The 22520-nt window shown below is 30.5% G+C and overlaps 1 protein-coding gene across 1 annotated transcript in view; it reads left to right on the top strand.

Moving 5' to 3' along the window:
- LOC126888662 (uncharacterized) overlaps positions 1–17757 on the top strand; it is a 102171-nt gene extending 84414 nt beyond the window's left edge. Inside the window, exons 3-4 of the mRNA XM_050657024.1 lie at positions 14321–14772; positions 17706–17757. Of these exons, the coding sequence (XP_050512981.1) occupies positions 14321–14772; positions 17706–17757 (504 nt within the window). The remainder of the gene's footprint in view (positions 1–14320; positions 14773–17705) is intronic.
- The last annotated feature ends 4763 nt before the right edge of the window (positions 17758–22520 follow it).

The raw sequence follows: 22520 nt of genomic DNA, 5'->3' as shown, positions 1-22520 counted from the left end.
TGTTCTCCTTCTCCACACCAATTTTCATATCTTTAAAATCCTCATAACATATATTTTTATAATAAAAACTATCGATAATACGTGTGAAAATTGCCAAAAATAGCAAAATTCCAATCAAAAATTAGATTGGAGAAAATGTAACCCTCAAAGTTCAAAATCGGTATACGTTAAAAATAAATGCATTTCCTCGGCTTCCCATGGAGCAATTTCCTTCAGTCTTTTTTTGTTCCCAAGTAACTCGAGTAGAGCCATCGAACTAACGCATTATTAAATGTCAAACTTGCTTTTGTTTTGTTATAATAAATAAATTTATTTATTATAACACAATATTTTAATTTGTTTAAATAAAAATTGTTTAAATAATTATACAGCTTTCAAATAAGAATATTTATGTTTTTAACTTTAAAAGGTACACTTGTAGTAAGTTTATCTAAAAAAAAGCCTACAACTGGAAAAAATATGTAATTTTCTGTTCTTATAAATAAATTAATCTATTATAACAAAACAAAAGCAAGTCTGACATTTAATAATGCTGTAGTTCGATGGCTCTACTCGAGTTATTAGGGAACAAAAAAAGAATGAAGGAAATTGCTCCATGGGAAGCCGAGAAAATGCATTTTGTTAACGTATACCGATTTTGAACTTTGAGGGTTACATTTTCTCCAACCTAATTTTTGATTGGAATTTTGCTATTTTTGGCAATTTTCACACGTATTATCGATAGTTTTTATTATAATATTATAGTTATGAGGATTTTAAAGATATGAAATTTAGTGTGGAGAAAGAGGACAAAAATAACAAGGTGATGGTTTGAAAATTTTGATCCTGTTATTTATATCTTTGCCGTAAATTCCGGTCAACTTTGACCAGTTGTATCTCAGGAACCGCTCGTCATAATTAAACGTTTTTCCTTTTAAAAGAAGCGTCCTGCCTCTGCCTTTCGAATACCGTTTTCACAATTTAATTTAGTTTAATATTTCCCGAGATATTCTATTTGTTTATAAACCAAAAAATTGTTTATAATTTTAAAATATTCCTGAGGCCGCTTAAATAGTCCAATTTCAATTCGGTAAAGTATATTAGATAGGTATAGTGTCTTTTTATGAAAAAATCATAGTTATTCTTATACATCATAATTATTGTCGTTATTATAGCGACCGTAAATTTTTAATTAACATTTTAATTGTTGCTAAACTGTTCATTCAATTTCCATAGACTCCTGAAATTATAATATATACGGAAAGGGCTTTTAAGTTACCAATTTATTTAATTATTGATTAACTACTTATCTAAAAGTTTAGTTGAAAATTAAAGAATTTGTTGATAAAACCCGCTTTTTCCGGGGAAAGTTTTCGTCGAAGTAAATCGGAAAAAACACGTCTCTATGCAGAATTTAATTGCGGTGAATTTTTATTTGGGTGTTTATGGTCTAAAGTTAAAATCTTTGGAGTTATAAAGCAACAATTGAAAAAACACGATTGTCGGGCGCCATTTTGTTTATAAAAAAAGTAGCACATTATCTGCGGACTTTGCATATCTATATTATTAATACATACAATAATAAGATTCGATTCCAGCAATAAAATTGCTGGTAAATAACTTTTCCTTGTATTTTGCTAATTAGCCCAGAGTATATTTCCTTTACTTTAAAATGGTGTACCTATTGTCAAGAATTCTAGGACTATTTTAAACAAGATATACGTAGGATATCCAAAGGTATCCGTAATTTGAGAAAAATTTTGAATTTTTTTTTAACGAGAACAATATAATTGCATATTAGAACATATTTTCTTAAGCACACTTTTCCATATTGTGAAATATATTTATTATAAAGGTACTTTAATCTTGAGCGAAATTCATATTTTTTAACATCTCTCGTATACTATTGATTAAATTTGATATCTGATGATTGCATATTAGGTTTTAGGCTATGCAGAGCATTTTATGAAGAATAATTTTTTTCATAAAGTTAATAATAAAACAGTTTTCCATATGGTTGCAACTGGGTGATACAGATTGTATGTGTATATGTCACACTAAAAAAGCATATCTGGTATGTAGAAGAAAAAAAATATAATGAGAAATTACAAAATAATCGTAAAACAAATCAAAAATCATTAAAAGTATAAAATTTGAAAAACCATATCTTACTTAAAAATTGTCATACAGCCTTCTATAATGGACCATTTTAAAAGAAATTCACATCTCTTCCTACTAAATGTAGCATTGCATATACCCAAACCCGCGTAGAAAAATGTTACCGAACAATGATTGCGAAGTAATTGGCAAAATGACGTAAAAATGCTGTGAATGACGAAATTTGAAAAATCATATCGAAAATCGAAATCATTTCGAAAAAATCGTAAATTATAAATTCTAAATTCTTCTACCGAACGTCGTTTTAAAAAGAAAGGATAGAAGTTTTTTTCTGTGAAGCAATGCGTATACCTATATCCCCGTGGAAAAAAGTTATGGGGCCAAAATCAAAATTGCTTTCTTTCGTGTTTTTTGTTTATTTTTTTTTTAATATACTTTTGTAAAAAAAATATTTTTGACTGTAGAAGGTGATATTTCTATGGTAAATTTAACCTGGAACAATTTTTCTGGAGACGTGTATGTTCCAAAAGTGCATAGAACTCACCCCACCGCACCCTGTGCCCATGGACTAATTTATCCCTTGCTCAAAAACGCACCCCTTTAAATGGTAGCAGTCCCCGGTTTTTTCATATATAGGGGTCCATTGACCATAATTTGAAACAATAAAACCCCGTTAACGTTGTAGTTGCTTTTAGGTCTCTTATTTTGAACATAATCTAGAGCCTAGTAGTAGTAGAGACGAAATCGCTTTCCACGATATATGTTTAAGTCATAATAAGTCATAATTCATCTGCAGTTGAAGACATCTTTCTTATTCCCTTTATAGTGAAGGGGCGAATAGTTTCATCATCCCTAATCTGAGCGAATAAAGTCTGTATTTATTTCAAAGAGCTTATTATATGAACCATTTTTCAAAGAACTAAGTAATATAATTTCTGTGTCAGATGATATTACTATAGGTACTTTTTACCTCTTCTGTATTTTAATGATTTCTGTAAATCAGTGAAATATTATTTTCATTTGCTTCGCATTTTACATCTTTATCAACTGACTACTTTTTATCACCTGACTATTCACCCGTAATAATAACCGTCCTTTGCTACTTAACAATTATTATTGTGTGTGTGTTTATGTTTTATTGGCACTGGTTTAAGCAACCAACTGGCCAGTCAATGTGTTTTGAATTCTCTCTTTTACAAAATATATGCTTAGTATCTAAATTTAAAACTATTAGTACTACTGTTTTTTTTTACTCTGTTTTTTTTTATTATTTTTTTTATTATATTTTTTAACATTTTTTTTATTACATTTTTTATTTTTTTTTTTTTTTTTTTTTTTTTTTTTTTATTTTTTTTTTTAGTTTTTTTTTTTTTAGTTTTTTTTTTTTTTTTTGTATATTTTTTTATCGCGCTAAGACCTAAACCCGATTCAACCTCGCGGAGGTTTAGATCTTAGTAACTTTTTATTTTATTTAATTATTTTTTTTTTTTTTTTTATTTTTTTTTCTTTTTTTCTCAGAGCTTTAATTTTAAACAATTAACATGGTTGTACAAAATTTTATAAACATCTAGATTGTTTGATTGTAAAAGGTATATAAGATTAAAAGGAAATTGTACATTAATTTGAACTAGATTGGCAAAAAAGTTTGATATTTCAATAAAATGTAAAGGACATTCTAATAGCATATGTTGTAGATCAGCTAGCTCTCCACATAAACATTCATCATTATCTACAAGTCCTATTTCTCTTTTGTAGACTGGAGTCAGACAGTGATTACTTCTTATTCGACAAATAGTTTTGATAAAGCCTTTGTTGGAAACTTGATTAAACCATGTCTTGATGGGAAGTGTAGGCTGGATTTTTTTGTAATAATTTCCTTTGTCTGAATTATTGTATTGTTCCTGCCATTTCGTCCGTTTGATAGATCTCATAATAGAAATTATGTCTCCCATAGGAAGTTGATAAGTATGCAGAGTGGATTCCTTCGTTGTTGCTTTTTTAGCCAGATCATCTACTATTTCGTTGTTTTTTATACCAATGTGTGCTTTTATCCAACACAATATTATATTTTTGCCCGATTTCAAAGCTTCACTGTTCATTGCTATGATGTCACTGATGATATAATTTTCTGCAAAATTATGTACATTGTATTTCAATGTCTTTACAATGCTTTGGCAGTCTGTAAATATAACATAATTGAGTTCTTTTTGATTAATACATATTTTGTATGCTTCTTTGATTGCAATGAGTTCAGCTGTGAAAATTGTCATTTTATCAGGTAATCTGTTGTTTATTTTTATACTTTTTTGTGGGTAATATATAGCATATCCAACTTTTCCTTCCATTTTTGAACCATCCGTATATAATTTCTGATAACTCCCCCAGTTTTTTTGTACACACTGAAGGTGGTCTATTTTAGTAAGGAAGTCTGTCGCACGAATATTACTTAAATGACAGTTAACTGGAGATAAATAATCTTCATAATTTAGCTTTCGAGACGAGCTTTGTTCAATTTGGTGTATGTCGCCAATGGAATTAGAAACGTTGAGGAAGCTTTCCACAACTAAAAGCAGTTTCTTTTTTTCCCAGTAATAATGAGTTAGGTATGAGGTGGTTAAATGAACAATTTTATTTAATAGCAGTTTATCGTTAACCGCTGTTTTAACTATAAATTTCTCACTTAGGTATTCCCTGCGTAATGAAAGTGGAGGTTCATTAAGCTCACATTCCATGACCAATATAGGTGTGCTACGAAGATAACCAGTGCATAACCTAAGTGCCTTATTTTTGATCCTCTCGATTTTTTGGAGTATAGAGTTTGATGCTGAGCCATAAAAAATAGATCCATAGTCTAAGATTGATCTTATCAAATTTCTGTATAGTAATATTGATATGTTTGGATCAGCTCCCCAGTTACTGACACTTACAGTCTTCATGATATTCATTGCATTTTCCATTCTTCGTAATATGTAATTTGTGTGTTCTTTCCAATTTAATTTGGAGTCTAAAAATACGCCAAGAAATTTTATTGAAGTTTTATAAGGTATTATCAAATTGTAGATGGCTTTGAGGAACATATCGTTTTTTAGTGAAGGTAACAATGGTTGATTTACTCTCTGATATTGTTAAGTTATTATCGGTAGCCCATTTTTTTATAATATTCAATGTCGATTTAAGGTAGTTATTACATCTATCTATTGACTTATTTTCTGCATATATCGCAACATCATCAGCGTACTGTAGGATTTTTATGTGTTGAGGAAGTTTAGTTTCTAAGTCAGCAGTATACAGTATATATAATATAGGACTTAGGATGCTACCCTGAGGTAGTCCCAAAGATGTGTATCGGGAGTTAGATTGATCTCCATTTAATCTAACGTGAACTGCTCGATTAATGTATAAGTTAATGATGTTCCATGTTACTATCTCGGGTATTCCTATTTCCAACATTTTCGCGTATAGTATGTGAAGATTAACGTTGTCGTAAGCCCCTTTTATATCTAAGAACAAAGCACTAACTGCTTTCTTATAAGTAAAGGAACTATAAATGTCTATTAAAAAGTGGCAGAGGCTATCTTGTGTGGATTTACCTTTTCTAAAACCAAACTGACTTCTTGGTAATAGGTCGTTCTTTTCTAGCCAAAATTCCAGACGGTTTTTAATAAGTCTCTCATATGTTTTTAGTATACAGGAAGCCAGACCGATTGGACGGTAAGAATCCCAATTCTTTGATGATTTTCCTGGTTTTAAAACCGGGATAATAGTGTAAACGTGCCAATCGTCAGGAATCTTTATGCGGCGCATCCAAATTTCATTATATATATTTAGTAGTGCAGCCTTACCAATTCTTGAAAGATTTGATAGCATCGAGTAATGGATATTATCGGCACCTGGTGCTGAATTTGAGTTTTTCTTCAACGCAAAGTTTAGTTCAGTGGCAGAAAATGGTTTGACTAGGAAACGGATTGGTTCTGGATAGTCGTACAGAGCATTTAGTTGTAAATCAGGAATTACTAATTCTGCAGACGGCGGTGTGATATTTTGATGGAACTCTTCTATCCACGAAGCTTCCGACAGAATAACAGGGACTTTGTTCTTTGTTTTTCTATTTTTTATTCGGTTAACTTTTGACCATACATCTTTAATAGGGACTGACCTATTTAGGGATCCGACATAATCTCTCCAGCTATTTCTTTTAGTTTGTTTAGTGATCTTCTTGACATGTGCATCATCTTTTTTATACTTAAGTAGGTTTTCATGGTTTGGATTTTCTTTGAATATACAAAAACTTTCCTGTCTTCTTCTGACTGCTTCTTCACATTCTAAATCCCACCAGTATTTTCCTCTGGAAGTCGGTTTTTTTATTTTAAATTTGGGGATGCAGTAGGATGCAGTTGTATTTATATTGTGCAAAATTTGTTCATAAGAATTTATATCTTTAAATTGAGAGAATACATCTTCCGAATACTGTTCATATAATTTCCAGTCGACATTCTTTAAATTCCACTTTTGTGAATATGGATTATATGTATGAGTTGGTTGATCCTCTAACTCTACTCTTATAGGTGTATGGTCTGAACCAAATAGGTCTTGAAGTGTTTTCCAAGTGATCAGGTGGTTTAAGTCAGGAGTACAAATGGTCAGGTCTATTGCCGATTTCGAGAAGTTCCTAAAGAAAGTAGGAGAGCCATCATTTTTGAATATTAAATTATTATCGTCTATACAGTCCATCAAGATTTTACCTTTCATATCTGTTTGGTTGTCTAGGCCCCAGGCAATGTGGTGAGCATTAAGGTCACCTCCTATTATAAATGGTCTTTCTATAGATGTTATGAAATTGTTCCATTGTTGTAACAATAACTTGGTTCCTGGGGGAACATACATAGATATAAATGTGACAGTATATGACTTAAACTTTATTTTTATTGCTACTTTATTGACGTTTATTAAATCTACTTTCATGGTGACTTCCTCGTAATATAGGTTTGAATTTATTAAAATTGCTGAGCCACCGCCAACAGTTACTGAAAAGCGGTCGTCTCTGACAATATTGTACCCGTGAAAGTTATAATACTTTTCTGGTTTAAATCTAGTTTCTGATAATAATGCGATATCAACTTTCTGGTCTTCTAATAGGTGGATAAGGTTTTCTCTATTAGAGTTAGCCGATCTACAATTCCATTGACAAATTACCAATCTATTCATTATTATATAAGAGAGAACTTAAAACTGATTGAATTGAATTTACTAGAACTGATTTTTCTGGAATTTCAAAATTTTTGTGATTTATATTAGAGATAATACTTGTAACTATATTTGATATTAATTCTGTTAATTCTTTTGATGGTTCATGTATTTTAGATCCTTGTTCTGGATTAAATGTAGATTGATACGAAGAAGAGGTGATAATACCACCAGGTCTGTTGGACATGGGGTTTAACTTTATTATTTTTTGATGTTCCATTGTTACTTGGTCTGGTGAGGAAGAGATAGGTCGTTTGTATTTTGGTGGTTTTATTATTGTATATCTATTTGAAACTGAAGGTAGAGCGAACTGATTGGAAGATGTTTGAGACGTGGACAATTGAGTAAAGGAATATGAAGAGGATGGTGCATTCATATTTGGAGTTTGATGAGAATTTATTGAGGAATTATTGGCTGCTATAGATGCATAAGTTATCTTAGGAAAGAGTTTAATTGTTTCCTTAAAAGATAAGCTGTTTTCAGACATATAATGTTTTATTTTCTTTTGGCGATCAAATTCTGGGCATATCTCCCATTCATTAGTGAAGTGTTCACCTTCACAGGATAGACATTTTTTGTTAAACGATGATAAAGAACAAGAATCGGAAAGGTGAGATTCATGACACTTAAAACAGCGAGGATTACTTTTACACTGCTTACTCATGTGCCCATACCTATAGCAGTGGTAACAGATAATTACCTTTTGCTGGTATTTTTCAACAGTGTGTAAGACATGATTAATTACTACATACTTTGGTATATTCTGGCATTTAAAAGACACAATAACTGATTTTGTTGGATTAAATAATACTTTGTCATCTGCTACTATTTTTCTTGTTATTCGTTTCACATACTCAACCGAGAATTTGCAATGGTGATCAAATTCCTTTATTCTATTTTTAAGATATTCTTCCGATATATCTGAATCTATATCCCTTACTACACCTAGTTTAAACAATTGAAATTTTGGAATGTATGCGGTCAGATTTTTTTGAATAAGGAATTTGGAAGTAACTAAAGCATTTGCGCTACTATAATTTTTAAATGAGACCCTAACTCGGTTGCGTCCGATTGAGTCAATTTTTTTTATATAATTGTCAATTTCTGGATGTAACGTAAATAGGATCTCGCCTATTTTAACAGCGTTTAATTTTCCTGTAAAATTTAAACTGGAGTTTTCAATGAAAATGTAAAAAGGTCCTAAATCAATTTTTTCGTATAAATAAACAGGCCTGGTTTTTTCTGGTTGATCTGAGTTTACTAAAGTATTTTGTTTTTCATTAATATTGTTAAGATTAATACTACTACTTATCTTATTTTGAGGCTGGTTGGGTAGAAATCCATTTAAATCTTGTAAATCACAGCTACTATCCATCGAATTCTCAATATCAGGCGGTTCGCCTCCACTAGATGACTCCATAGAGGAGTTTTCAAGTAACGTTTAACTTATGAACACTTTCAAAATGTAAACTAAATAAGGAAAAGTTTAACAAAACTAAACAAACTAAATTAGAACGGTATAAATCAAATAATCCGCCAAAAATTAATATTTTTCGGAGAGATTTCCAAATTTAAATTAACTTTGACAATTATTTTGACGTATTTAACAATTATTATTAAAACAAGTCAAAAAACACAATACTGTTTTTTTAAGTTTCACAGAATATCGTCAACTTGATGTGTTTTTCTGTATAACAGTTTCCCCACAGACAAGCAATAAACAAACTACATATTTACTTGTGCAAATAATTTACAACTATCTCCAAGGGGAATATTTATTGTTGTCGCTCTCACCTACTAAATTACCATTAGGCTTAATAATGGAGGCCTTCCAATATCTGTTTGTTCATTGTGAATTAAGTTTGTATTTTTAATTAATAAGCTGCGTTCTCAATAAACAAGCACTCATTGCGAGGGCCCATTATTAAGCCTAAAAGTAGTTTATTAGGTAACAGCAACAGCAATGAATATTCCGTTATGGTAGAGACACCCACGCAGAAATTTTGCGGGTTACACGAGCGCGTCAGAAAATCACATGGGGAGAAACCTTGTACCCTGTAAATGTACCCCTATCATACCAATTTTATATTCACCATTGGCGCGCATACGGGTAATATGACCGATCATTAGGTCAGTTAGGTCCATTAGGTCCATTAGGTCCATTAGGCCAGTTAGGTCACCGGGTCTTTTTAATTCTGATGGGCAAACTCAACGATTTCTTATGAATTGTTGGCTGCTAATTACTAATCTCGAGGGTAGATTTCGATCCAATTGGTAAAAAAATTGTTATAAACAATTTAATTGTTTATACAATTAAATTAAATTGTTTATACAATTAAAATTGTTTATTTACCTTGTAAATTGTTTAGAAGGCTCTGGCTCATAAACTAAAAGAGATAACAAAAATTTTTTTAATAATTTTTTTTACTTTATAAAAAATAAGGAAAATACCGTTTAATATATTTGAATCCAACGAATAAAACTCAAGATATTGTGAAATTAATTCATAGTGTAAATTGCAAATTGCAAAATAAGTATTATTCGAAGTTTTTTCGATCGTCACTCGACGCATGCGAATGAGCATGCGATACCTTGTTTTAAAGCCTAATTCACAGAGATTCAAATAAATTTTGTTAATAGTTATTTATGATACAAGTGTTAAAAGTACACGTTTAAGGCACGCATGTGAAAGTTTGCAGAATGAGCGAAGCGAGTTCTGCAATTCACATGAGTGCCTTAAAATTGTACTTTTCAACACGCATATCATACAATATTTTTTCTACAAACGTAATTACAGGACAATATCTACAAAAACTTTTACTTGAACTTGACTGACATCCCATTTTTATATTTTTTTGACATTACATCAAAATTGCCTATACGGTTAATACGAACTGCAGTGCCTTAAAAATTTTAAAGCGCTAGTGCCTTAAAGTAGCATTTTTAACGCTCGTATGGAGTTAAGTAGCACTCCAATAATGCATTTTTAACACGGTTGTAGAAAAATTATTTTATATACCTGTTTGATATTATAATTTTCTTAAAAAAATGTACATTAATTTGTTTATAAGCATTTATAGCAAATTTAGGCATTCAACATTTATACTTTAATTAACATTAATGATAGAATAGCTCAAAGAGAATATTGGGAGCTTAAAAAAATGTTGGTAGGTTTATTTTTGACCAAGATATCGATATTTTAAGAGCGCGCTCTGAGGAGCTAAATCGGCTTACAGGGAAAATATTCTCGCGCTAGCCTCTCGATACAAATTATAATTATTTATAATATATTATGTATACCTTATCTTTATTCTTTATTTTTGAAGATTCTAATACAATTTCATCATATAGTTCTTTTATTTAAATCATCATACAGGACCTCGTATCATCGTTCATTCTATTATCTTTCTTTCTTTACTTTCTTGTAAAAAACATGTAAAACTAAGATTTCAGAAATATAAGTAAAAAGGAAGTTGTTCTTATTTATTGGTATTATTTTTATATACTTTTTCTTTCATGCATCTGCATCGATATATATAGGAAATATCAGCTAATTGACATCTATGTACACAATATTTTAGAGAAATTTTTACAGTTACATGGTTGTACTAAGTCGGTTCTTGGAAGCATTAAAATTAAAACTTTTTGGGGCATCAGCATTATCAAGGCACGTCAATTCCGTGTACGCCGCCACATAAAATGCTCGTTTTATATGCAATAATGATGCTGCAAAATCACTCGATCCACTTATATATGGATATCATAATATAGATAATGAGACTTTGAAGCCCCAAAAGTTTTAATTTTAATGCCTTCACAGGAACAAACTTAGTACCACAATATAACTGTAAAAATTGCTCTAAAATCTTATGGATATGTAAAAAAGCTGAGATTCCCTGTACACCTCGATGCACATGCATAAAAGAAAATATTAGTAAAAATAGCATTTATAAATAAGATCAACTTTCTTTTAATCATATTCCTGAAATGTTAGTTTTTCATGTGTTTTTTTTTCATTTAGTACAAAAAATCGACGAAAAAGTAAATAAAATGAAAGGCGATACGATGTACTGCATGATGATTTAGTTAATGAGAATTATAGGAAAAAAACTGTATTAGGATCTTCAGAAATGAAAAATGAAGATAACTTATATATATACTAAATATTAGGATTCTTTGTATCGAGAGGTTAGCACGTGAACCTCTACGCTATGACCCGATCTTGCGCCTCAGAGCGTGCTATTATAATATCGATATCGTGGCCAAAAATAAACCTTTTGCAATATTTAACTAAGCTCAATATGTTCTCTTTGAGGTTTTCTATCATTAATATTAATTAAAGTATAAATGTTTATTGTTTAAATTTGCTTAAAACCTTTATAAACCAATTAACGTACATTTTTTTAAGAAAATTATAACTTCAAACGGGTATAACTTAACCACAAAGAAAGATATAGTCCACTAACGAACTTTGTGTGGAAGTCCCTAAATTTAGCTTTAAAAAAAGACCTTGCATAGCTGATTTTCTTGCGTAGAAGCCGAGTTGCGATCGAAACGTTTCAAAAATACTTATTTTTCAATTTGCAATATGCACTATGCACTAATTTTACAATATCTTGAGTTATAAGCGTTGGATTTAAGTATAGTAAACGCTATCTTCTTTGTTTTTTATTAAGGTACTAGTACACTTTAGAAGACCAAAAATAATGATTTCAAAAATTTTTTTCTTAGAACCTTTATTAAAATGGACATGAAACTTTTTACATATTAATATATAACTCTTAGAGAGTACAAAAAAATATATTTTTCTTCATTTATGCACGCACACTAATATTGTAGAGGGCGCAAACCTCGGGGCGTCGAAAAACGATGGCGGACAGTTAATCTCAGGATTGGGATATCTGAAACAAAAAAATCATACAGCATTTGAAAAAGGAAGGTTTTATCAAAGGTAATACCACGAGTCCCCTAACTTTTATCGATAAATTTTTTTGTTATCACGAAAACTTCATTATTTGGTAAAATTACGAAAACAAACCGAATGATAAAATCACGAGTCCGAAGGACGAGTGATTTTATCCATTTCAGTTTGTTTGAGTGATTTTACCCTAAATAAAGAAGTTTAAGTATGAAAACGAAAAAATTTATCAACCAAAATTTAGAGGACGAGTGGTATTTGAAAAGATTATTTTGTGAACCAATATGTATTATTAGTAAATACGGGCATCTGTGAAATATTTCTAAGACAACTAGGATCAATGTCTTAAGTAGGTTATAGATAAATTATTTTATGATTTAAAAATGAACCAATTTATTTATTATATTGTTAATATATAAAAAACTGTTTATGTATTTATTTATTTATTTATTTTATGTAGAAAATCTGAGTATATCGTGGTTAGTGTTTTTAAAATATCTATGTACCAGGGCTGTTCATAAATTAAGTTAGTAAACACAGGTATGTACGTATTATGTGAAATTTAGGGTACCTTAAGTTTTATCAGGGAAGAGACTGTTTTATCAAGGAAGAGGCTGTTTTATCAGTATTACACTCAATTATTGGCTAGAACGACGCGTGGTGATTGGCTGAAAAAGCAAAAACGTCAGAATTTGACCGGTGAAAAAAATAATCGTGACAATTTACCACAATTTGACCAAAAAATAAAAAATAAATAATTTTAACCATAAAAAACTGAAGGAAAACGGGCGATTTTTTCACAAAATTTTTTCAAATTTCCATAAAATCAAATTTTTTTGAGGAATTTTTCACTAACGGTGGTAAATTGTCACGCAAGATGCCTTCCTTATTCAAATGACGTACGATTCTTTTGCTTCATAGATCCCAATCCTGAGATTAACTGTCCGCCATCGGAACTACTTTTTTTCGAGACCTGGACTTTGGCGCCCTCTTCAATATAAGTGTACATGCACAAATGAAAAAAGATATATTTTTTTGTGTTCTCTAAGAGATAGATATTAATATGTTAAAAGTTTTATGTTAATTTTTAATAAAGGTTCTGAGAAAAAAAAATCTTGGAAAAATGCTTATTCTAAAGTCTAATAGTACATTATATTAAGGAACAAATTTTATAAGACATTTTTTTTGTATCTCTTTTAGTTTATGAGCCAGAGCCTTATAAACAATTTATAAACAATTAAATTGGTTATACCAATTTTTTGGTCACTCGGATGCTCGAAATTCGTAATCAACAGCCAAAAATCCATAATAAATGGTATAGTTTACCCATTAGAATTGAATAGACCACGGTGACTTCTATTTGGCGCATACACTAGTAGACCTGGATCCCGCGTACAAAAAAAGTTGATTAATAGCAAGCTGAAAATTTGTTAATAGCTTAACGGTGTCTAGTCGAACAAACTTTGATGTAGGGGAAAACTGGAACAGGGGAAGTTTTAATTGTGGAACACGTTAAAAATTTGGAACGTCAGACTACAAAAACGTTTCATGTATTTTGTCGGACAGAACTTCCAATTGATTTGTTACCATTTCATTAAACACTCATGCAAAAATAAGGCTGGTGTTTATCAATAACTGGGCATTTTAATGAGTGCAACACGAAGACCATGTCAAATGACAGTAATCATGTTAGTTAGTAATAGCAGTCTGATTTTTGCATGAGAGTTTAATGAAAGGGTAACAAATCAATTGGATGTTCTGTCCGACAAAGTGCTTAGTCCAAAGTGTTCTGTCTTAGTGCTTAGTCCGTATTTATTCTCATTAGTTTTGGACCATATAACAGCGAAACTACAGGGTAACATTCCATGGTGCTTAATGTATGCTGATGATGTCGTGTTAGTAGGAAATAGTGAAAGAGACTTAGAGCAAAGACTGGAACAGTGGAGACAAGCTCTGGAGGAAAAAGGTTTAAAACTTATTAAGACAAAAACAGAGTATTTGGAATGTTCATTTAAAGATGGAGTTACTACAAATAAAATGGTATTTTTGGATGGTGAAATTATTATGGAAAGCAATAGTTTTAAGTACCTAGGTTCGGTATTACAGAGTAATGGAGAAATAGATAAAGATGCATGCAGTAGAATTAGGGCTGGATGGATGAAGTGGAAAGAAGCGAGTGGTGTGTTGTGTGACAGAAAAATTCCAATGAAGCTGAAGGGAAAATTCTATAAAACAGCCATAAGACCGGCTATGATGTACGGAACTGAATGTTGGGCAGTGAAAAAGAAAGAGGAACAACGAATGCATGTGGCGGAAATGAGAATGCTTAGATGGATGAGTGGAGTGACAAAGAAGGATAAAATTAGAAATGAGTATATTAGGGGAAGTCTAGGTGTGGCACCAATTGATGCCAAAATGAGAGAGCATAGGTTAAGATGGTTTGGTCATGTTCAACGTCGAGAGGTTAATCACCCAATACGAAGAATAGCTGAAGTGCAGATTCCTGGAAGGAGTAGGGGAGGAAGAGCAAAGAAGACCTGGGGGAGACGATCAGGCAGGACATGTTGGTAAAGGGGATTAACGTTGATATGACCCAAGACAGAATTGTGTGGATAAATGCAATTTGGGAAGCCTACCCCGCATAGGGATAAGGCAAAGAGAATGATGATGTTCTGTCCGACAAAATACATGGGACGTTTGCGTAGTTTGACGTTCAAAACCTGTAACCTGTTTCATAGGTAAAATTTCCCTTTTGGAGTATTCCCGTGCATCAAAGTTTGTCCGACTAGACACCGTTAAGCTGTTCACAAATTTTAAGCTTGCTATTAATCAACTTTTTTTTGGTATGCGGGATCCAGGCCTATAGAGATTTAGTAGGGATCTTATTATTTATTATAATGTTTACTGATTTCTGAGGTAAGCAATATAATTTCAATTAATTAGCGTGGATTTAATCTGTTTGATTCTGGATATTTGTAATTAACGTGTATTAGTTATAATTAATTAAAACGTTAATCTTAATTAATTAATTGACATGTTTATTTTTCATTAATGGCAATACACGTCTTCTGAGAGAATAAAATTATTGTAGTTATTGTCAGAATATTCTCACTCTAGTAAAACCGGTTTACAACATTGACATCATTTTTGTAAGAAAGGAACAATTTTCTCGTATTATTGAGCAACTTAGTCCCATTGTGGTCCACTTCTCCCTGCACCAAGAATCAATTTCTTTAACGTTTCCCAGGGTCTTAATCGCAAAAGCTCTTTTATTAGCTTTTCGATACTTTTTCTTCTTCCATATACTGATAAGCTACTTTAAACCCAACTTGCTTTAATGCATACGTATAGTTTCTTTATTAGAAAAGTTTGTAAGGTATTACTAAGGTATAATAAAGTACCTAACTTTGTAACTAAATTGATCATGTATCAAGTCTCTGTAAGTTTAATTTTCTATTATCTATAAAATGGAAATAAACCTTACACCATTTTACGATGAAGTTTATAAATATGGAAGAGGCTTTCTCCTATGAGAAGACTTATTATAGAGTAATTTTTTTTAGTCAGTCATTCAGTGTGTATGAATTTTTGTTCTCAATATGGCAGGAATTATTTTAAAGAAATTTATATAATGTATTTTACAGTCTGTTAAATGTTTAAGCACAATGCTTTAAATTTATTAAGTAATAACAAACTGTTGGTATCTTTCCGCGACATACTAATAAAAGTATTCATTATATTGATCATCACTGTAGAATGGACTTTTATAGATTAATATATCCATGACGATGGTGTAAAAATTGTTAACTCCGAAAACGGTTTCAGAATCATACTTTAATTATTACGAGATAAACTTTCTTATAATTCAGAGCTAGAGTTATACTTATATTAGAGGTATATCTTGTGTTCATTTGTGAAATAAACATGTTTTTCTGAGTTCTAAGAGTAGTAAATTGTATTTTGAATTATACAGGGTGAGTCATGAGGAACTGTACATACTCCTACCTCGTATAGAGGATCCTATGGGGAATAAGAAATGACCATTAAAAAGTGTCTGCTCCCATTGTTTAATAATATACAGGGCGAGTTTCGCATTTTGACAGAAATTTGTATTCGTCATAATTTTTGAACGGTCAGATCGATGTGTCTCTTATTTTGGCCAATCGTTACACTATTACCACCTAATCAACTAATTTATTCAAACTAGAAAAAAAGCAGGTCCGGCTTTAAAAAAATTAGTTCGTTTTGGGCCTTAGAAAAAATTTCACCCTGTATACGCTTTTTGAAAACTCTAATATGAATTTTACAAATTAGACAAATAGGTAATTAAACTGGCATATTTATTTTTTTCCGCACACGATTACTTAATTTTTTATAAAAAAATCAAATTTCACTATGAATTAAAAGTTTGGTAAAGTGAACCATGTATTTAAAAAAAAATAACTTTTATTACAAAAATTAATTGTTTTTGCACAAATAAGCTATTTATGTTACCATCCAATCAACTGCTTTATTCAAACTAGAGAAAAATCAGGTCCGGATTTAAAAAATTAGTTCGTTTTGGTTGAAACGAGTAAGCGATGAACTACCCAGCTAATTGAAACAATATTCGAAAATATTACCCCAATCAACTAAGATAGCCATCGTTACACCCTCAGCTTAGCTCAGTCACTCAGGTGTGTGTTCGTCTTGTCCTAACCTTAGATATGAACTCTGAAAATTTAGAATGGTAGCAAACAAAACAATATATTTTAACCAATCATGTTTATTGTTCATAAAGATATAATAAATAAAATGACTTAGTAAATTGCATTAACAAATGTATTCAAATTCTTGCCAAAAACTAACAATTCTGGATTATACTTATGGCTTTTGGTAGCTGATGGTATCTTCTTGATGTCGTATGGTACTGCTGTCGACTTGTAGACCTGGGCAGGTGTTATGGCCCTAGGTCGCTGCAGCTAGGGGCTTGGTGATGTCTATGATGTTGGGTGCTGTTGTCTGTCTAAAGATGTTAGGTTGTCAGCCATCTGATGCATCGCCGGCGATGGGCTTCATGCTCCCGAAAGGAGAAAGTAGATTTTATTCCAAAAACTGTAACAGTAAAACACATATCAACAATCAAGAAGAAAACCAAATTGTACCTTTGCCAAATAGTATTCAGAAATAGTAATTGGCAAGGTTAAATTACATAGAATTAAGATGAGGAGAATAGTTAAAATTTTGATTACTAAACGTGCATATTAATAGATGAAAAGAAATATAGAAATTAAACACATTGTTGAACATTTGAAGGTTAGATAAAAAAAACAATATAAAAACTGTTAGATGGAGAAATATAATTATAATATAATGTTATTCTTACCCCAAGAGATGATTTGATGAAACGAAAATGATTTAATTTTGGAATTACATGCCTTTTTAAGGATTAATTTTTCCCTTCCAGTTTGTGTCTTCTGGTAGGGATGAACAGAGAACAGAGCACACCCTCCACATAGCAATGCAAGTTCCGTGTTAATGAGTGAAACGACGATTGTCGCATCAGGCAGTGGTCGGGAGCGTAACTATATGCCATATGGCGGTATATTCAAAAGACCTGTAAAATTAACTGGGATTGAGAACTCATTTTAATGTAAAGGATAATCAATATAACCTTAAAATAACAAAAGAAAACAAAATCCTTATCCTATACGATAATATTTATATCGTTGATTGATAAAAATATACCTGTATGTATCAATCACCGTTTATAATTCGTATACTATTTGGATTTTCTTGTGTTATTTTGAGGTTACATTTATTTTCCATTACATTAAAATGCCAAAGTGGTTAAAAAATTAAAGAATACAACATAGAATACAATCTTTATTTATAAAAATGTTTATATGTAGGTATGTTCATAAAATATGTTTGTTATCAATTATCAATGTAAAAACTTAAAACAAAACTACCTTATTACACATAATATATATTTACACAATATTATTTATTCATCAGTTTAAACCACACCAAAATGGTATACATTTGGAATAAAACACAACTGATGTAATTCACTACACTTTTTGTTGTTGGATGCACTATTTAAACGCTATTTATTAAAAAATAAAACAAATAAATATGGCGTCGTATTTTTCTCAAGGAAATGAAAACACAACGAAACGAAAGTGACAGTGGTGACAGAACGAGCGAACGAACAACGTGCAGAAATCTGCAGAAATGAGACTAGTATCGCCATCCCGTGACAGGGAGCGAACTAGCAAACGTGCGTTGACCTTGAATATACCTGTTACATTGCTATGTGGGGTTCTGCTGTGGGGATGAAGTATGAAGTGACACTTTCATGACAGTGCGATATAGGTGGCGGGCATGTTCCGAATTGAGACAGATACTTACGGAGTAAGAATGTATACAGGGTACGTTCAGTATGTTGATTTAAATGAAAAGAGATATAGTAAATAAAAGATAATAAAAAAGGATAATAAAATGATAATCAAAGAGGATAATAAAAGAGGTTAATAAAAGAGCGCCAACCAATTTTTAAAGGGGGAAATGGGTAAACCAAATAGAAGAAGATAATTATTAATGAAATATTAAAGAAAATAAGGTAAAATAATTATTTAAAAATGAAATATCAAAGATGTGACGTTTGTAACGTTACATGGTCTTAAAAAAAATTTCACCCTGTATACGCTTTTTGAAAACTCTAATATGAATTTTACAAATAAGACAAATAGGCAATTAAAATGGCATATTTATTTTTTCCCCACACGATTACTTAATTTTTTATTAAAAAATAAATTTGTCAAAATCGTAATTTTAACCTAAAAATGAAAAAAAAATGAACTCACGGTTTAACTCGCTACGACTCTGTTCCATTTTAATATTTTTTTTTCTGAAATTTTTACAGCACATACCTCTTACCATTGTGAAGACTATGAAAATTGTTGTAAGTAGACTTTCAGTCTTCTTGTAAAAGTTGCAAACTTGTAAATCGCAAAAATTAGGTGGAAAAATTTAAAATTTATCAATTTGATCACGTCTATGTTAAACTATAGAGTCCAAAAGAAGCGTTATGGGAAGTTTTAGATGTAGACGTGTTATAGAAAAAAAAAATGGTAAAACTTTTAATTTTAAGGAAAACGTTGTTTTTGTAAATTAATTTTTGTAAAAAAAGTTAATTTTTTTAAATCTATGCAAAAACTTTGCCAAACTTTTTATGCATAGTCAAATTTGATTTTTTAATAAAAAAATAAGTAATCGTGTGGGGAAAAAATAAATATGCCATTTTAATTGCCTATTTGTCTTATTTGTAAAATTCATATTAGAGTTTTCAAAAAACGTATACAAGGTGAAATTTTTCCTAAGACCCAAACACACTAATTTTTTAAATCCGGGCCTGATTTTTTTCTAGTTTGAATAAATCAGTTGATTGGGTGATAACATAATTTAAATATTTGTTCAAACAAAATTCATTTTTGTAATAAAAGTTGTTTTTATTTTAATATATGGTTCACTTTATCAAACTTTAGTCAAATTTGATTTATTTTTATAAAAAATTAAGTAATCGTGTAGGGAAAAAAATAAATATGCCGTTTTCATTGCCTATTTGTCTAATTTGTAAAAATCATATTAGAGTTTTCAAAAAGCGTATACAGGGTGAAATTTTTTCTAAGACCAAAACGAACTTTTTTTTAAATCCGGGCCTGATTTTTTTCTTGTTTGAATAAATCAGTTGATTGGTGATAACATAAATTAAATATTTGTTCAAAAAAAATTAACTTTGGTAATAAAAGTTAATTTTGTTAAATCTATGGTTCACTTTACCAAACTTTTAATTCATAATCAAATTAAATTTTTTTATAAAAAATTAAGCAATCGTGTGCGGAAAAAAATAAATATGTTATTTTAATTGCCTATTTGTCTAATTTGTAAAATTCATATTAGAGTTTTCAAAAAGCTTATACAGGGTGAAATTTTTTCTAAGACCAAAACGAACTAATTTTTTTAAAGCCGGACCTGATTTTTTCTAGTTTGAATAAATCAGTTGATTAGGTGGCAATAGTGTAACGATTGATCCAAATAAGAGACACATCGATCTGACCGTTCAAAAATTATGACGAATAAAATTTTCTGTCAAAATGCGAAACTCGCCCTGTATATTATTAAACAATGGGAGCAGACACTTTTTAATGGACATTTGTTATTCCCCATAGGGGCCTCTATACGAGGTAGGAGTATGTACAGTTCCTCATGACTCACCCTGTATGCTATTGATTGTGTATTTTAGAAAGGAACTACAACGTTAACGGGGTTTTATTATTTCATATATTCAATAAACCTCTAGATATGAAAAAACCGCGAAGTGCTACCATTTAAAGGGATGCGTTTTTGAGAAAGGGGTGAATTAGTCCCTAGGCACAGGGTGAATTAGGGTGAGTTCTCTGCACTTTTGGTACAAACACGTCTACAGGAAAATTGTTCCAGGTTAAATTTAATCTCGAAAAATCACATTCAAAGTAAAAAATATTTTCTTTTAACAAAATTATATTCAAAAGAAAAGCAAGATAAAAACACGAAAAATATCAATTTTGTTTTTTGCCCCATAACTTCTTTCCACGGGGATATAGGTATAGGCATTGCTTTAGCGGAAAAAAACTTCCATCATTTCTATTTAAAATGACGTCTAGTAAAAGTCTCTGTCGTTTATAGTTTTCAAAACATGATTTTTCAAACTTCGCCACTCACAGCGATTTTGGGCCATTTTCCTTGTTACTTCACCAACATTGTTCTGTAACTTTTTTCTACGCAGCTTTAGGTATATAAATTGTTACATTTAATAGGAAGAAAAGTGAATTATCTTTAAAATGGTCTATTGTAGAAGGCTGTGTGACTATCTTTAAGCAAGATATGGTTTTTTAAAATTTTATACTTTTAATGATTTTTGATATATTTTACTATTATATATATTTTATTTATATTTTGATTATTTTTAAATTTCTCATTATAAATTTTTGTCGTTGTATATTTAGGTACGTTGTGCAATAAAAAAGATAGCATATTTTCTTTACTTTAAGATGGTGTCTCGTAAAAAATTCTAGGACTATTTTTAAACTAGATATGCTTTTTCAAAATTTGTACACATGCAATAGGTCCCACTAAGTTGGAACCATATGGAAAACTTTTTTATTATTAACTTTATGAAAAAAATTATTTTTTATAAAATGCTCTGTATAGTCTAAAACCTAATCTGCAATCATCAAATTTTATTATTAGTGTACGAGGTATGTTAAAAAATATGAATTTCGTATGAGTAAAGTACTTTTAAATTTCAAAATATCGAAAAGTGTTATTTTTCTCAGATTACGGATACCCTTAGATATTCTACGGATATCTTATTTAAAAATAGTCCTAGAATTTTTTGCAATACCTACACCATTTTAAAGTAAAAAAATAAGCTTTTTTATTCCACAATGTATATACTTAAATGTACAAGAAAAAAAGTCATAATGAGAAATTTGAAAAATAATCATAAGAAATATGAAAAATCATTCAAAGTATAAAATCTTGGAAAAGCAGAACTTGCTTAAAAATAGTCGTACAACCTTATTCAGTAGACCATTATAAAGGTAACTGACTTCTCTTTCTACTAAATTCACTTTTGTATATATACCTAGAAATGCGTGGAAAAAGTTACAGAACAATGATTGCGAAATAATGGGTAAAATGGCCCAAAAATGCTGTGAGCGGCGAATTTTGAAAAATCCTATTTCGGAAACTATAAATCCTGGAGACTTCTGTTAAACGTCATTTTAAGCAGAAAGGATGGAGGCTATTTTTCGCTGAATCAATGCCTATACCTATATCACTGTGGAAAAAAGTTATGGGGCAAAAAACAAAATTGTTTTCTTTCGTGTTTTTTCTTGCTTTTCTTTTGAATACATTTTTATAAAAAAAAATAGTTTTGACTTTAAAAAATGATATTTCGATAGTAAATTTAACCTCGAACAATTTTCCTGTAAACGTATTTGTATCAAAAGTGCATAGAACTCACCCTAATTCGCCCTGTGCCTAGGGACTAATTCACCCATTTCTCAAAAACGCACCCATTTAAATGGTAGCACTCCGTGGTTTTTTCAAATTTAGAGGTCCGTTAACCATGAGATAATAAAATCCTGTTAACATTGTAGTTCCTTTTAGCTTTCTTATTTTGAACATAATCAATAGCCTATTATATAAATTTCACTTATTCTGGTTTCTATGT

This window comes from Diabrotica virgifera, chromosome 7 (assembly GCF_917563875.1).
Source record: "Diabrotica virgifera virgifera chromosome 7, PGI_DIABVI_V3a".
NCBI lineage: Eukaryota > Metazoa > Arthropoda > Insecta > Coleoptera > Chrysomelidae > Diabrotica > Diabrotica virgifera.
The sequence above is the reverse complement of the archived record's forward strand: the minus strand, read 5'-3'. Positions and strand labels throughout refer to the sequence as shown.